This window comes from Zootoca vivipara, chromosome 6 (genome assembly GCF_965207765.1).
Source record: "Zootoca vivipara chromosome 6, rZooViv2.hap1.1, whole genome shotgun sequence".
Taxonomy (NCBI): Eukaryota; Metazoa; Chordata; class Lepidosauria; order Squamata; family Lacertidae; genus Zootoca; species Zootoca vivipara.
This window is the reverse complement of record NC_142589.1, coordinates 71,725,245-71,743,548: the sequence shown is the minus strand read 5'-3', so window position 1 is coordinate 71,743,548 and position 18,304 is coordinate 71,725,245. Positions and strand designations below refer to the sequence as shown.

Below are 18,304 nucleotides of genomic sequence, written 5' to 3'. Positions count from 1 at the left end.
CACCACGAATTTGCCCAATTCTCTTTTAAAGCCCCCAAGTTGGTGGCCATCACTGACTCCTGTGGCAGTGAGTTCCAAAGTTTAACTGCATGAAGAAGAACACTTTCTTTTATCTGTTGCTTGGATGTCCCCGAGTTCCAGTGTTATGTATGAGAGAGGAAGACTTCTCTCTCTCTCTCTCTCTCTGACTCTGTTCCCTCCATGCCTAGCATAAACTTATATATCATGCCATCTCTTACCTGCTTTTTCTGTAAACTAAAAACTCCCAAATGCTGCAACCTTTCCTCATTGGGCAAGCCATTCCATCCCCTCAATCATTTTGTCTGCCCTTTTCTAAACATTCCAAAATATCCTTCTTGAGGCAAGTAGCCAGTTCAGTGGGAATTAACGTGTCCATTCATTGCCAGACTACAACTCCCATCATCTCTACCATGCGGGCTGAAATTGATGGGAGTTGGATTCGATACACAGGTTTTCCACCCTTCTAGTAATTCCTAGAGCGGACTTTCCCAAACCTGGGTCTCTCCAACTGTTTAGGGACTACAATTCCCATCATCCCTGACCACTGGTCCTGCTACCTAGGGATGATGGAAGCTGTAGTCCAAAAACAACTGGAGACCCAAGTTTGGTGAACCCTGTCTTAGAGGAATGTGTTAATTCCTGTGCTAATAAATTCCTACTTTGCACTATTAGTTTCTTACGTGACTAACTCCCATGACATGGAATACAGACAGACTTTTGCGGGGATGGGGTGGAACCTGGGTGTTGAGGGTATGGAACACGCCACGCGGCAACATTTTGTTGTAGGACCTGCTCATAATCCTTGGCTTCCTTTCCATTCAGATAACTTCTTTTGGTTTCGCTGCAGCAGGCAGGTACAGCTGCAACCCTAACCCTACATACCCGGGAGTAAGTCCCACTGAACTCAGTAGGACCTATTTCTGAGTAGGCAGGGTTAGCCTTGCACAGAACCTGCCTCACACAGAGTCAGAATGTGGACCCATCTAGCTTGGTATTGTCCACACTGGGTGGCAGCAACTCTCCAGGTTTTCAGACCTTGCCAGGATTTGAACTTGGGACCTTCCACATGCAAAGCAGATGCCCTCCCACTGAGCTACACTGTAACACAGCTCTGTCCTTGTAGATTTTATATCTTCTAATAACTCCATTTTCAGATTTGAGTGCCTTGCTCGCTTAGCAGGAAGGAGATATCAGTAGGCTTGAAACCTCTTAATGGGGATGGGTCGGGGGTTGTTGTTGTTGTTTTAGTTGTTTAGTCGTGTCTGACTCTTTGTGACGCCATGGACCAGAGCACGCCAGGCACTCCTGTCTTCCACTGCCTCCCGCAGTTTGGTCAGACTCATGTTTGTAGCTTCGAGAACACTGTCCAACCATCTCGTCCTCCGTTGTCCCCTTCTCCTTGTGCCCTCCATGTTTCCCAACATCAGGGTCTTTTCCAGGGAGTCTTCTCTTCTCATGAGGTGGCCAAAGTATTGGCGCCTCAGCTTCAGGATCTGTCCTTCCAGTGAGCACTCAGGGCTGATTTCCTTCAGAATGGATACGTTTGATCTTCTTGCAGTCCATGGGACTCTCAAGAGTCTCCTCCAGCACCATAATTCCAAAGCATCAATTCTTCAGCGATCAGGCTTCTTTATGGTCCAGCTCTCACTTCCATAGCTCACTAACTGAGAAAACCATAGCTTTAACTATACGGACCTTTGTTGGCAAGGTGATGTCTCTGCTTTTTAAGATGTTTTCTTAATTGCTTTTCTCCCAAGAAGCAGGCGTCTTTTTATTTTGTTACTGCTGTCACCATCTGCAGTGATCATGGAGCCCAATAAAGTAAAATCTCTCACTGCCTCCATTTCTTCCCCTTCTATTTGTGATGGGACTAGTGGCCATGATCTTAGTTTTTTTTATGTTGAGCTTCAGACCATATTTTGCGCTCTCCTCTTTCCCCCTAAAACAGCCCAGAGAGGACCCAATGTGCTTATTTCCTTTTTTTGTAACAGGCTCAGACAGGCTCAAAAAAAAAAAACAAACAAACAAACAACAGCAACAATGAAAACAGACAGATGCATGCTTTGGAGTTTAGCTAGTCACCAGTCCACCCATCCCGTCATTAAATGGAAGAGAGATCATCTTGAGTACAAATTGCAAAACACATAACTTGCCCTTAGAAGCTCCAGTGTGTGACCTGGATTTTTATTATAATTATTATTCTTTTAATTGTGTCGTAAGGGTGATGTCATCGTTGTACAGTCCTTACCAAGGCACAGGAAAAAGAAGGGGTGGGTAGAAGGGAAGGGGGGAATGTTCTGTGAAGTTCCTCCCAATTCACAGTTTGATGTCTGTAGCCCAGCGATAAATTGTCCTAAGGAGCAAACAGAGTTGATGCTTAGTTCAATGGCTGCTCCAAATACTTAAAACTACCATCTCTTAACAGCTTAAAACTACCATCTCTTAACAGCTTACTTAAAACTACCATCTCTTAACAGCTGCTTAAGAGATAAGATTAATCAAGGCTGCATTCTTATCCACAGTTCATGTGGGAGTAAGTGCTCTTGATCTCAAAGGGACCTTTACATCTCAGAACAAAAAAATGTGTTGCTCTTTAGCCAGCCAAATTTAACCAGCAGAGCCACATCATAACAGAGCACAATTTTTTTTGGGGGGGGAGCTATTGAAGATGGGGAAAATATTTTGAAAGGACAACTTTTCCCTCTAACAATGGGAATTGGGGTAGTTAAACTTCCAGGTTTTAATAGATCAAACTATTTTTTAAAACCCAGCTCTTTTTGAGAGATGAGAAAAGTAACCTGAGGCTTTCAAATGCCAAAATTTAGGAATAAAATGATGGCATTGTTGACTTTGATGGGGGAGGATCAGCAATAAGAGTGCTGGTTCTGGTGGAAAGCTGTACAAAAGGCTTTTTTAAAATAAAAATCTGTTGGGTGAAAAAAATTGCTCTAAAATGCAAGGTTTCAAATATAATGTGACCAGGGTTGGTGGAATGGTTGAGTCTCTACCTGTGTTCATCCCTAAGCCCATTCTTAGTTTTAAGCATGTAAGGTTTCAAATAGGTTAAAACTATGAATGGATGGATCCGTCTGAAAAACATTTATTTATTTATTTGCTTCAGATCTTTGATTCCACTGACCTGAAAATCAGGGGAGCAAAATTCTTTTTATTGAATGACAAAGGAAGTGTAGCTGATGCTGAACAAATTGGCTACTATTGAGTTGTTTATTGCAGTAATATGCAATAAAAGCAGCTGTTTTGTTTATTAGCCAGCTGGAACTATCTCTCATATATATATATATATATATATATATATATATATATATATATATATATATATATATATATATATATAAACAAACTGCAGAAGGCAGTGGAAGACAGAAGTGCCTGGTGTGCTCTGGTCCATGGGGTCACGAAGAGTCAGACCCAACTAAACGACTAAACAACAACAACATATCACACACACACACACACACACACACACACACACACCCCTGGCACTAAATATGTGGTCTTAAGAATTTATTTGTTTATTTTTCCATCATAATTTTTAATACCAGTGCTTCCCCCCCCCTAAAAATGTTTAGGGGTACTCTCATTTTTCTACTCATATTGAAATACTGCCCCTCAATGAGGCCAAACTTAAGCAAAACGTTTTAGGGGTACGTGCCTACCCCCAGGGATAAAAAATCACTGTTTAATATAACTTATTTACAACACACTTGAGATGGTGAGCACCATTTTCCCACTTGTGTGTGAGGAGGGAGGTAAATACATCTTCTTTGGGTATGCCAATCTTATCTGGAAAATATCATGAATGATCTTTTCTCCCCCTTTAAAATGGGTGTTTCACATATGCATATTTGAGCAGATTTAATCAGTTCATTGATCTATGGCATTCCTATGCAGGTTTACTCTGTGGGGCTAACTCCCTGGTAACTGGGTGTAGTTTTGCAACCCTGGATTTATTTAGTGACAGCCTTAGATTTAATCAGTTAGTTGGTTTAAAAGGCAGATTATTAGACAGATACTAGCTTTAATCAATTGACAAGCCACTGTGAGATTGGCCACTGAGCTGGCCCTGCCAGCAATCTTCTTACATTCATTGTCCATCTTGTTTTCAGTATTTTCTACTTTTATAGAACTGGCTCCCCAAAAGACTGAAGCTTGGACAACTCTATGTGCAAAACAAATCTAGCCCTGAGCTGAGGTTGTTCCAGGCAAGGAAACCGGTGCCGCGGTGCTTTTCGTTTTTATTTGCAAAATGAGGTGAACAGAATGGGGTAAAATAAAGCAAGTCGCTTTATTTTGGAATCCCAGCCCTCGGTGCAGGAAGAACTGTAACGAAACTCACATTGTTATCATAGTGGCGAGCGCTGAGATCATGGCTATCCCCACGATGAGGAAGACAACAACCTTCTTGTGGAGGAAGTCTGGCCCAGAGAGAATCTCTTCCAAGGACGGCATCTCTGAGTCGGTTAGGTTGCTCTGCACCTCCTCTCCCCATGTTTCACCTGCACCCCCTACCATTGGCGGGGGGTTCAAGACGGCTTTGAACATCTCCTGCAACTCTTTCTCTAGATGAAGTCTCTTCTCCGTCACTGCAGGAGAGGGAAAAGCCCAAGCCACTTAGCCAAACCATCACTGAAAGACCAACCTTGCTATATCTTATTTAATTTGAGAACATAGGGGGGACTTTGCTGATCAGGTGAGTGGCCCATCTGGGCCAGCATCCTGCCCTTACAATGGACAACCAGGTGCCTATAGGAAGCCCCCAAAGTAGAACCTAAGCGCAACAGTTCTCACCCTACTTGTGATTCACAGCAGCTACCGGTAGCATTTCAGAAGCATTATTGCCTCAGTCCATGAAGGCAGAACGTTGACATGGCGGCTGGTAACCATTGATGGGCTTCTCCCTCCACAATTTTGTCCAACCCTCTTTTAAAGCCATCCGAGTCGGTGGCCATCCCTGACTCCTGTGGCAGGGAGTTCCACGGGTTAACAATGTGCTGGGTTTACCGCTTAGTCGTTAAAACCTCTTTACGCAAACCAGGAAATACACATTCAGTTACCAATAAAATAATGTGTTAGGGAAAACGTTGGCCTTAAATGGCTCAATGGTTCTGTCATTGAAAATTCCTGTATTGCGATTCGTGTACTGAGACTCCTGTATTGCAGGGGGTTGGACTAGATGACCCTTAGGGTCCCTTTCCTAGAATTCTATGATTCTATGAAAAGAAAAGCAGGAGTTAAAAACAAACAACAAACAAACAAACAAACAAACAGTATAAAACACACACGTGCCAGATTTATATGTCTGGGTTGTTGTTGTTTGGTCATTTAGTCGTGTCCGACTCTTCGTGACGCCATAGACCAGAGCACGCCAGGCACTCCTGTCTTCCACTGCCTCCCGCAGTTTGGTCAGACTCATGTTTGTAGCTTCAAGAACACTGTCCAACCATCTCGTCCTCTGTCGTCCCCTCTTCTCCTAGTGCCCTCCATCTTTCCCAACATCAGGGTCTTTTCCAGGGAGTCTTCTCTTCTCATGAGGTGGCCAAAGTATTGGAGCCTCAGCTTCAGGATCTGTCCTTTCAGTGAGCACTCAGGGCTGATTTCCTTCAGAATGGATAGGTTTGATCTTCTTGCAGTCCATGGGACTCTCAAGAGTCTCCTCCAGCACCATAATTCAAAAGCATCCATTCTTCGGCTATCAGCCTTCTTTATGGTCCAGCTCTCACTTTCATACACCACTACTGGGAAAACCATAGCTTTAACTATACGGACCTTTGTCGGCAAGGTGATGTCTCTGCTTTTTAAGATGTTGTCTAGGTTTGTCATTGTTTTTCTCCCAAGAAGCAGGCGTCTTTTAATTTCATGACTGCTGTCACCATCTGGGTAGACTTGCTTAAACACAAAAGTTTTTTAGCAGGAACTGAAAAGAGGACTGCAATAACACCTGCCTAATATAAATTATACTGAAGGATCAGTTTCTTGCAAGCGTGGAATGAACTTTACGTGGCAATTGTCAAAAGGCCAGTTCTCTTAAGGGCTTTTTGTACCAATTTAACATGGCAAATTCAACATGTTGCTGTTTAGTCCGTGGTTGCCAGGTTTTTAGGGGAAGAAACTCCTGTCTATTTGATAGTTGAGCAACAGGCAAAAATGCAACCAATTTTATTTTATTATGTATATACTGTATATGTATGTATGTCTGGCTTTCTGCCCCTAGCAGCATCATGGTGCAGTGCTTAGGGCATTAGATCAAGAATGGGGAGAGCTAAATATCTGTAAAAGGTTTTTTTGATGAGCAATTCTGGTTGAAATCACCCACCTACACAAAAAGGAAAGGGGAGAGTCAGGCTAAAAAAAAACCCCATTCAGGCATGAAACTCTTGCCAGATGACCTTGGACGACCCATTGCCTTTCAGCCTTATCCATTTCAGATAAAAGACAGGGCAGGACTAACCATGATACACACATCCTGAAACCTTTGGAGGAAGGGCGGGTTACAAATGTGCAGGAAATAATCAAAAATCCCAAGTATACAGTGATGGGGAAAGCTTTACCTTTGTATGTATTATTGCTGCAACATCATGTGACCAGGCTCCTCCACATTTGTCTCCTGGCTCAATCCAGGTACAGTGGTACCTCACATTACAAACACTTCGGGTCACAGACTCCGCTAACATGGAAGTAGTACCTCGGGTTAAGAACTTTACCTCAGGATGAGAACAGAATTTGTGCAGCGGCGGCAGCAGGAGTCTCCATTAGCTAAAGTAGTACCTCAGGTTAAGAACAGTTTCAGGTTAAGAACGGACCTCCAGAATGAATTAAGTTCTTAACCCGAGGTCTCACTGTATAAGCAAAGGTCACAGCCACGCCATGCATTGCTTGTTTGTTTGTTAATTCGCCCTTCATCTTGAGGTCCCAGGGCAAGTTAAAGCACAATATTTAAAAGAATTTTAAGCAACTTGTAGTCGCAGAAATAAGGTGGGTCCCCCAAATATATATAGCTCCCAAGTGTCAACAGCCAGGGCAAAAAGGTGCACCTTGAACTACTCTTGTGCTACTTTCACAGCCATTGCTTCCCAAGAAGAAACTGTAGATGTAGAAACTGAAGAGTAGTCCAAAAGGCCATTAAAAAAAAGCCCTAAACTGGGATGCAATTCTGGGTGAGTCATGTGACCTGTACCTTGCTCCCACCCCCAAAGAGTGGAGAGCACGGCACCCAAAACGACTGCCGAGATCTCACACGAGAAAATGGGATGTCTCGTATTTGGGGGGAACTTGGGAGGTGTGGTACTGGGAATTGTAGCTTGGCAAGGAGCAAGCTACAGTTCCCAAAATTCCTTGGTGGAATCCATGGCTGGTTAAAGTGGTATAAGCGGGCTTAAAATGTATGGTGTGGTTTTGATGTGACCCAAGCTAGTCTAGGCCTTGCCAGCCAAAAACAGCTGGAGTTTTCTGAGGAGCCTATTTGTGCCACAAGCCCCAACTCCTCACCGTTGAGGTAAAAGAACTTCCTGACCAGTATCCCTTCCTCATCGGCGATCTGGCAGGCGAAAGTGCCATGGTGGGATCCCAGGGTGGGGCGGATAAGGAGGGAAGGATTGAATCCAAAGTTCAGGTCATGGAAGAGGAAAATTTTGTTGGTTCTGATCTGCAGGTAGAGAAGTGGAAAGAGAAGAGGGGGAAGAAGGGAAATGTAGTGTTACAAGTCCTAAGTAAAATAAAGAAATTCCTTCATGTAGCACCTTAGAGACCAACCAAGTTTGTCATTCGGTATGAGCTTTCGTGTGCATGCACACTTCTTCAGATACAGCCCTAAGCAGTAACTCAGAGCATGGCCTTCACTGTGGCTGCCCCTGTGCTGTGGAATAACATCCCTGCTGAGATGTGACAGGTATCCACTATCAGTACTTTCTGGAAACAATCAAGGGCATTTTTGTTCTGACAGCCTGTCCCAGATGGTTAAATGGGTCTCCCCTTGTTAGGATTTCGGTCTCATTTTAAATATATTTGTAACTGCTTTTTATTTATCTTAAGTGTAAATTGCTTTCAGACGGCAGTTTAGAGGATTCATGATAAATCAATGGTAACAACAATAAAAGGATAGGAGAAAAATGACTCTGAATATGGTGTGCCTCTCATGCAGTCATGATTATGACTGTTTTTAATGACGTAAAGCAGCCATGCTGCGACTCTTCTCCATCAGGTGTTTCCTCAGATTCTTACCTGGATGGAGGCGAATTCTGGCGGATCCTCTGAACACTTTTTTACACCCAGGTGTAGAGAACCTTCTTATGAAGGAGGAACTGCACACAGGAGGAACTGCATTCAGCTAACTTTTATTCCAAGAGGACCCGTTGTAAGTAATGGCCACGACCAAATGAGACCCGTTCATTCAAATGGGTCCAACTTTGAGTAAAAGTTAGTCGAATGCAACCCATAGTGCGTAGCTGCACGATTCTGCACCCACACTCAGCTCTCCTGAGGAATTTATTTTGCCAGGCAAACTAGTTGTAGGTGGCTGCAGATTGTCTACTGTGGGGGCTGCTGAACCCAGGGCCATCTTAAGCATATCTGGCGCCCTGGTGCGAAGATCCCTCCGGCAGCCCACCCCCCCACCCCGTTTCCCAGCACGGCTGTCTGGTGGGCGCCCTGCGCCACCCATCCTTGCCGTAGGGCCGGCCCTGGCTGAACCTTTTCCTTTGCAGCCATTTCTCTGTTCAAAATCAAACACTCCCCCCACTCCATCTTAAGCGAATCTGCCTTTCTCCCTGGGTGATAGAATATAGGGGGACCTGTATAGATTATTTTCTCAAGGAGAAAAACCTGGGGTGTGTGTCTTTTCAAGTGTGCAGTTCCACCTTCAGGCACACAAACATTGCCCCTTCCCTTAGATCAGGAGCAGGGAACCTCAAAGCCCAGGGTTAGGGCTGTGCGGGTCAAATACTACCCTCTGAGATTCTCTGTTTGGCTTCCAAAACTGGCCTCTCCACCCTCCCTCTCCCCAGGCCACATCAGCTATTCCCTGCATTGCATCCTCCCTGAGCATTTTTTGCTCAGCTGGAATGTGTCCTTCAACTCTGATAATGCCTTTTGCTTTCTTGGATTAAAGAAAGGGAAGGGTATATGTAGGAACGAGCCTCCTGCACAAACACAAAATTTGCCTTTCTCGTTCTGTCCACTTTCCCCTGTCCCCGCTGACCAGTGACACCACCAGGCCTCCAGAAGCCTGCTCAGAAGTGAATGTGGCCCTCCAGCTGGGAAAAAAAGGTTTCTCATCATTGCCGTAGCCTCTAAACTGTATTTTGAGAGCTTGCGATCGCTTGCGCAGATTACAGAACATCCGAGGACTATCTGCGCAGGCTTGCAAGGTCAGAGCAAAAGAACACCAATGTTCCTGTTCCCAACAAGCAGGAAGCCAGGTGTCTTTGCAAGTAAACAGGGGCCCCTCGACCTTGACAGCAATGGCTTATTGTTGCTGCTTGCATCTAGGGATCACAGATGCAGTGCCTCTAGAAATAAATGGTGGTTCTATGCAGGGCCGTGTTTAGGTTTGATGAGGCCCTAAGGCAGGGGTCAGCAAACTTTTTCAGCAGGGGGCTGGTCCACTGTCCCTCAGACCTTGTGAGGGGCCGGACTATTTTTTTGGGGGGTGGGTGGGTGAACGAATTCCTATGCAACACAAATAACCAGAGATGCATTGTAAATAAAAGGACACATTCTACTCATGTAAAAACATGCTGATTCCTGGACCGTCTGCAGGCCGGATTTAGAAGGCGATTGGGCCGGATCTGGCCCCCGGACCTAAGTTTGCCTACTCATGCCCTAAGCTACTGACGGTAATGGGGCCCTTTATATGTCCAGCTTCAGCTGTCCTTTGTCAACAACAAATTGTCACTGTTTTTTGTGTTGAATATATGGCATATGGTAATTTATGGACCTAATAGGTATCTAAAGCCATTTGCACATAACAAATAGGAGCCTACACAACACAAAACACTGTTGCTGTATGTAGGTTTTATTTTATTTGCTTTCTGTCTTATATTTTGGAAATGTACATCCAGGATTTTTTCTTTAATTTTTTGGGGGGCCTCCAAGAGAGTGGGGCCCTAAGCTATAGCTTGTTTAGCTTATACTGAACGTAAATCTGGTACTGGTTCTATGAAATGATACCAGACTTCTTGTCTGGAGACTGGTCAGTTTCAGCGTCACTTTCAAGACTATATTGAGACCAGTCAGTTTCAGCTGTCAGGGGATGATCCTCTTTGCAGACTGAGTGCTACCGGTATTCTGCTGTGTGAGTATATATATTATTGGGCTACTTACACATACACAAAAGCATTCTCACCCCTCCTCAGGAACATAGTCCTCCTTGCAGTGAGGGCCCCACCAAACCGTTAGACTTGCATTGGATTTTGTGTTATTGCCGTTGAATGAAGATTTGCAGGAGTACACCACAAATTGGTGGATACACACTTGGAATCAAGGAAAGCCCTAAGAATGGCTTCGTTGACTGCGAACCCCCAAATTTGGGGTCCCCTCCAAACCTGAGCCAAAGATTTGTGGTTGTTTTGCAGCAAAAACCTTGCTCAAAGCACCTTTGAACAAGGGACACCGTGAGGAGCATTTAATCTTCTGCTATAGAGCTACCTCACAAGCCGGGGGTTTAGCGAGGAAGGCAGCCTCCGTTTCAACCACCCAGGAGTCACTTACGTCCTTGACAAATTTCCATCGGAAGGTTGCTTCTTCAGAAATCTCAAACTTAACTCCGCAGCTGAGAAGTGTTACATCCCCTTCAGATTTATGCACATCCTGAACTGGGAGGTTGGGAGGTGAGGAATTGGGGAACAGGGAGGAGAAAGAATCAAATTAATATATATATTTTTAGCAGAGTAAGCCAGATTGGGGAAGTCATTTCTCATCCTAGATGGTGCTTAGAGACCATGTGGCCTTGTACGCGCTATCCCTTTAAAGCACATTCAAAACATGCCCTGAGATCTACAGACAAAGGTCGGTATACCAGTTTAATATAGCAATAATAGATAGTTTGCTCCTCATGGAGTTACAGTTCCCAGCAGTCACAAACTACAGTGTCCAGAATTCTTCTGAGTGAAAGAACATACTTCAAATGTACTTCACACAGGTATGGAGTCATCATAGAACCACCGAGTTGGAAGGGATCCCCAAGGGTCCTCTAGTCCAGGCATGTCCAACAGGTAGATCGTGATCTACCGGTAGATCACTGGACGTCTGCGGTAGATCACTGGTAGATCATTGGCTCCCCTCAAAGATGCTGAACAACTGTGGCTCCCCTAAAAAAAAGCTCAACATTTTACCTCCTCCCTGAAAAAACTCAACAACTTTGACCCGAACCCCCCAAAAATGGGCCTTCCTCCTTCCTAACAAAAGCAACTTTGACCTGAACCCCAAAAGGGGAGTAGATCACTCTGTGAGTAGATCGCAGTCTCTTGGGAGTTGGGCACCCCTGCGGTCTAGTCCAACACCCCTGAAATGCATAGGACCTAAATCTCCTATTAAGCTGTGAGTGCAATTTGATGCGCATCATTCACCAGGGAAATGTGGAACATAGGAAGCCCCCCACCCCTGATACTGCATCAAAGCTTTAGTCAGTAGTACTTTAGGGGTTTCAGACAGGAGTCCCCCCCCAACCCGTATCTGTAAATGCCAGGGATTGAAACCAAAATTTTTTGGTATGCAATGCATGTGTCTTACCACAAAGCTATGGCCTTTCCTTATCCTTCCAACTCTACAATTCTACGATTCTATGATTCTCCCCTCCCACATCTCTGTGGTTTCCATGGCTCTCAGTGCAAGATCCTTCTTGGTACGGTTGGCACAGAATCTTCCCACCACCTGGGCCAGCAAATACCCCCCAAATCAAGGAAGAACCAAGAGGGATGTACTTGGGCAATCGATGGGCAGCGAGCAGTCCACCATGGTGCAAGATGAGCATCGGTATTGGCGAGCCTCTTTCTGGAACCCTGGGAGGAAGATGAAAGAGTGCAATGGGAATAGAAGCAGAAGCCAGGGAGGGAATCTGGAATGGAGGAGCAATGAGGATAGGCTAGGAAAGCAGTAGGTTTTGGCACTCACCACATGGTGGGATGCAGGCAGGAGCTGTACAGGAAGAGAGGAAATAACATTATTTGTTTGCTTGTTTATTACATTTATATTACATTTAAAATAATAATATTATTATTTAATAACAATCCCACCTGTCATCCAAGGAGTTCAAATGAGGTGTCGTACATGCTTCTCTCCCCACCCCCATTTTATTCTCACAACAACCTGTAAGGTAAGTTGAACCTGAGACAGTGACTGGTCTATGGTTGCCCCGTGGACTTCATGACTGAGTAGGAGATTTGATCTCCCAGGTCCTAGTTCAACACACCACACCAGCTCTCTATTACCCATCTCTTTTCTTTCTTTTTAATTGCAATTTTGCAAGCCGCCTTGAGCTTTTGTATTGGATGAATGTAGGGGTGGAGAATCTGTAGCCATCCAAACATAGCTGGGCTACAAATTCCCATCCTCCATGCTGACTGGGGCTGTTTGGAGTTGGAGACCAACAACTTCTGGAGGGCCGTGGGTAAGCCAGCCTTCTTATAGAAGAACCTATCAACCCTGCTGGGTCAGAACAAAGGTCCATCTAGCCTTTGATTCTATTCAAACATTTACCACATGAAGACGAGTCCGAATGCCCTCCCCTCAAGGGTCAACCCATTTAAAAGTCTTGTATATCACTCAGGCACCACTTTCTGCTTTTATCTATCTGGCTAAACTGCTTCTGGCTTGCTTCAACTCTGCTGCAGGGCAGGATCAGCCCAAATCACATCCCCACTTCTACCCCAGCAATCAACCCATAGCTGCCAAGTCCCGGTTAGAAAAATACGGGATCAGCAGCGCCAGCACCAGAAGTCGCTTCTACGCATGTCCAGACATGCGTAGAAGCAACTTCTGGTGCCAGCGCTGCCCGATTTCCGGTGCCCAGACATGGGCAGAGCGGTACCGGAAGAAATCAGGGGGAATTATGGGATATTTCACCATTCAGAATGACAGCGGGAAACGGCTTTAAAAACAGGGGTTTCCCGGGGAAAATGGGAGACTTGGCAGCTATGAATCAACCAGATACGTCTGTGAAGCCCATGAGCTGGACATGAAAACCTCTCCTGTTGTTTGCCCCAGAGCAATTGTTATTCCATTGGTCTCAGAAACATCTGGTTCTATTCAGCCTTGTAATTAAGCACTAGCCTGGTAGTGGTAAGCAAGAAGGAATTCCATGCAAGTGAGTGAGAAGGTGACGTAGGAGGAGAAGCAATGGAGCGTTCTGTTTTTCCTCTTGTCCAGTATAAAACCAAATGGGTTGCCAGAAGGAAACTGTTGGGTCAGGCCAATGGCCCATCTAGTCCAGCATCCTGTTCTGCCCAACCAGATGCCTATGGGAAGCTCGCAAGCAGGATCTGAGTGCAACAGCGCTATCTGCACTTGTGATTTCCAGCAACTGGTATTGATATACTGTCTCCAACAGTGGAGGGAGCCATTGATAGCCTTTAATCTCCATGAATTTATCGAATCCCCTTTTTAAGATTGTCCAAGTAATAGCAAAGCAACTCCAGCACCTTTCTCCATGCCTAGCATGGAAACGCAACAGGCTGGTGGAGCTGTCTGGCCAGCCTCTCGTAAATATTTCCACAGGCTAGTAACTTCTATGGGCTTGTTTACGAGGCTTATTTAGCTATTGCATCCAATAGCCACAATAAAGGCTGAGACACCAGCAAAATATTGTGGGACTTACAAGAGGAGATCCACTTGCATTTTCCCACCCACATGATAATGCACTCAGCCAGACAAAACCTGTGTTCAAGTTGGAGATAGAAAAGGAGACTGTGTGGTGGAGGGAACAATGTTTGCGGACTCAAAAGAGGGAACAGACAGCTTTAAGACAGCACCTTTGCCCTGCGTCATTATATCTCTACATTACCTGCTTTCAGCTGTGCCATCTCTTTTTCAACCTGCTTCTCAGCTTCTTTAACTGCCAGGGGATAAGGCACTATGAGGGCAGATGGAGAAGGGTGTCAAGTTATTCCTTTGGATGCAAAAGGCCATCTTGGCACTCAAAATAACCCCACAATTAATGGGTAGTTGTTGTAATCGTGAGCTCATACTGTACATGTCTCTATTCACTTGCTTTGATATAGGCTAATTGGCTTGCTTTGATGCTATCCTTATCTGTGGGCTTGGGATGCTAGGCTCTGAGCCCAGAAAGGGAACTATCTGTAAGATTCGGGTTGTTTGCCACCTATGCCCTTATGGGAACATCCGGCCCAAGTGACCTATGGTGCCTTGCTGCAGTGTCCATTTCGCAGTCTGTAAAGGCCAGGATGCCTGGCAGGCTGATTTGCTGTAAGTCTGCACCTTCTTTAATAAAGCACTAGAACTGATTGCTCTGATGTTTCTGACATCCCTGTACCCAACCACCCCCACAAACCCAACTTTGGGTCTGCGATTCAGAACAGTTTATCTGACGTTTAGCAGATAACCTGAGTTTGCACTTTGGGCCTGCGGTTCAGAACAACTACAACTCCCATCAGCCCCAGGCGGCACGTGTAATGGGAGCCGTAATCCAAAACCTATGGAGAACTCCGGACTGGAGAAGGTTGGGCAGCACTCTTTGGCCAATGCAGGATCCATTCTACTCTCTCAGTCCCTTAGAGCCAATAAACTGGCCAATCTTACTGTACATGGAAGCATCTATCCTAAGCCCCATCACATATTTCCTTCCCTGAATGTCCAGCCTGGAAAAGAGGAGACTGAGAGGAGATATGATAGCCACCATCTAACATCTCAAGGGCTGTCCCATGGAAGAGGGAACAAGCTTATTTCCTCCTGCTCTGGAAGGGACGGTAGGTCTCCAAGCAATGGCTTCAAGTTACAAGAAAGGAGATTCCGACTAAACATCAGGAAAATCTTTCTGATGGTAGGAGCTGTTCAGTGGTGGAACGGACTCCCTCAGGAGGTTGTGGACTCTCCTTCCTTGAAGGCTTTTAAGCAGAGGTTGGATGGCCATCTGTCAAGGATGCTTTAGCTGAGATTCCTGCATTGCAGGGGGTTGGACTCCACAACCTTTAGGGTCCCTCCCAGCTTTACAATTATATAATTTTATGATTTCAATGTCTAATCACCTTTCCTATCTTAAATATTCAGAATAATTTTTTGTTATCCATACATGGGGCAGGTGGGGTTTTTTAAAAAATGGATTTTCTTTTCTTTTGTTAGGGTTGCAGCATTGCCACTGTTGACATATTTTGGGCGCTAAGGAAGGGCTTATCTCCCCTCCCCACCCCCAGCTGGCTTTTGATAGACTAAGATGGGGTTGTTTTGTTACTAGTGCACCACAACAAACCTTCCTGTGGCTGTTATGGGGTCTGCTTTGTTCTGCTTTTTGGTATTGCTCGGTTGGGCTGGGGCTGATGGGAGTGGTAGTCCAAGAGCCATCAGATGGGAAAATGCTGGATTCTGTGCAGAGATGGGGATGCTGTGGGACTATAAATCCCATCAGGCCTAGACAGTGTGGCCAACGGGTCAGGAGTGATGGGACCTGTGGTCCAACAAAGGCCCACAGGTTATCCAGTCCTGCACTAAAACTAATTCACTGGTCACACAAAGAGAAAATAGGCTCTAATTCAAGGAGGCTTCTGCCTCCCGATAGCCTCTACCCCAATCCTGGTAACAATAGTTTGCTATGGATGCTGAGAATGGTAGTGCTGTGAGAGGATGAACTACAGTTCCCAGGATTATTGTTTGGGGGGAGCTATGGTGCGGATGTAGGGCACGGTTGAATTCTATGTTCTATGTGCTGTGGGTGCCGTTGCATGGCTACTCTTCTAAAGGAAAAAAAAAGGTAAAGGACCCCTGGACGCGGGTGGCACTGTGGTCTAAACCACTGAGCTTCTTGGGCTTGCCAATCAGAAGGTCGGCGGTTCGAATCCCTGAGACAGGGTGAGCTCCTGTTCTGTCCCTATATTTCTTTAAAAAAATAGAACATTCCCGCTAGCAACCGTGAGACCTTGGGGTAAAGGTAAAGGTAAAGGGACCCCTGACCATTAGGTCCAGTCGTGACCGACTCTGGGGTTGCGGCGCTCATCTCGTGTTATTGGCCAAGGGAGCTGGCGTACAGCTTCCAGGTCATGTGGCCAGCATGACAAAGACGTTTCTGGCGAACCAGAGCAGCACACGGTAACGCCGTTTACCTTACCACCAGGGCGGTACCTATTTATCTACTTGCACTTTGACGTGCTTTCGAACTGCTAGGTTGGCAGGAGCTGGGACCGAGCAACGGGAGCTCACCCTGTCACAGGGACTCGAACTGGTGACCTTCTGATCGGCAAGCCCTAGGCTCTGTGATTTAACCCACAGCGCCACCCGCGTCCCTGACCTTGGGATAGTGTGGATGATAAATCCAATTAAATATGCAGAGTTCTGTGCAGAAGATGGAGGAGCCTATACGCACCCTTCGCCATGCTTTTCTCCTCCAGGAAAAAGATCATTCTGCCAAATATGTCCTTCAGCTTCTCAATTTCGGACGCATCTTGGAAAGAAGACGATAGGAAGCTGTTGACGGGCCTGGTCCCTTTCCCACTGTAGCTCCATTGGTAGAGGATGAGACTCTTAATCTCAGGGTCATGGGTTCGAGACCTACGTTGGGCAACATATGTCTGCATTGCAAGGGGTTGGACTAGATGACCCTTGTGGACCCTTCCTACTCTACAAATTCTATGATTCTGGAAAGGGGCAGAGCTCAAGAGCGTAGTGGGGTGGTGGTGAATGGCATCTGCTAGGTCAGGGAGCCGAACACAAGCGAGAACTAAGCAGAAAAATACTAACAGGGCTACCTGTTCCCTTATGAACCTGCCAATCTATTCAGATCTTCACCTGAAAGCTTTTCTCCAGGTCAGCCCACCTTTGGAGGTGAAGCTGGTAGGCACCAGAGAAAGGGCCTTCTCTGTGGTAGCATCTCAGTTGTGGCATTTCCTCCCTAGATTCCTTTGCCTGGCATCATCTACAATAGCCCAGTTGCTTGGCCAAGTTGGCCAAGCCTATGCTTTCAGATAGCTATCCAAGGAACTTAGGCAGCTACCTTATATCGAGCCAGACCATCGTTCCATTTAGCTCAGTATCGCTGACACTGACTGGCAGTACTGGGATAACTGACAAGCTATGGCCCTGTCTGTTAAGATCAGCTTAACATACTTCTGGTTGCAGACCTTCAGCGAAAATAGCTGAACCCCTGGAACTTCAAGTGAAACAACTGAGATCAGGGAATCCTATAAGCACCCATAAGCATGCACACTGAACATTACACATCGGGGCAGGTGGTATGTGCGACCGCCTCCGTTTTGGTTCAGTGCTCAATTGGAAACCACTCACCTACCTGGGTTTTGGCAAAACGTGCAAAGGCCCTTTCCATAATCGGTTGGCAGTTCCCATGCTGGGAAACCCGGTGGCCAAAGAAGTGTTGGCACACACGGAGACGTTTTCGTTGGGTGGAGAAGCAGAGGAGGCAAGCTGTTGCCTGTGCAGGAAGAGCTAGCCAGAGGAGCAGGAAATGTACCGTAGGCATTATGCCCAGCCTTCTGAGTGGGGATAGGAAGCCGCTGGAGAAGAACCATGCCCAAGAAAAGAACTCTCCAGTGATGTCATAAGGGAGGTCCACAGAGTTGGTTGTGATTTCATGGCTCGCATGCAGAAGGGTAGCTCCAAGAGGCAACCACGAAAGGTCTTCGCACCTAAAATATTGCATCGCCCATTCATATGTACCCAACCAACCACTGTGCTCTGCAGAAGGCTTCCTGCCAATGTCATCTCACCAGCATGTATAATGTAGGCAGTAGGCTTTTAGTGTGGTGGCATCTACCCTTTGGAATCATAGAATCATAGAATTGTAGAGTTGGAAGGGACCCCGAGGGTCATCTAGACCAACCCCCTGCCATGCAGGGATCTCAGCTAAAGCATCCATCACCTGCTAAAGATCTTTTTAAAAATCCCTGTCCATTCATGTATTGGATCTGAAATTGTTTTCTACATGTTTTTTCTTGTTGACGATATCGCTGTTAAATTGCTTCAGGGTGTTTCATGGGAAGTGATTCATAAATGAGAGGAGATAATATAAAATAAATAAACGACTCTGAAGTAAAAACAAAACAAATGCAGGCGCCTCAGAAGGTTCCTTATGCTGAATCAGACCATTAGT

The 18,304-nt window shown here is 45.7% G+C and overlaps 1 protein-coding gene across 1 annotated transcript; it reads right to left on the bottom strand.

The window, feature by feature from the left end:
* Positions 1–2,172: 2,172 nt before the first annotated feature.
* Positions 2,173–17,932, bottom strand: SPACA6 (sperm acrosome associated 6). The gene is made up of 9 exons (XM_088671187.1): positions 17,482–17,932; positions 16,565–16,642; positions 14,036–14,104; positions 12,148–12,171; positions 11,958–12,035; positions 10,747–10,850; positions 7,528–7,684; positions 4,379–4,625; positions 2,173–2,374 (listed from the first exon to the last, which is right to left on the bottom strand). Exons 1-9 carry the CDS (start codon positions 17,852–17,854, stop codon positions 2,338–2,340), a joined length of 1,167 nt encoding a protein of 388 aa, XP_088527313.1. The 5' UTR covers positions 17,855–17,932; the 3' UTR covers positions 2,173–2,337.
* Positions 17,933–18,304: the final 372 nt, after the last annotated feature.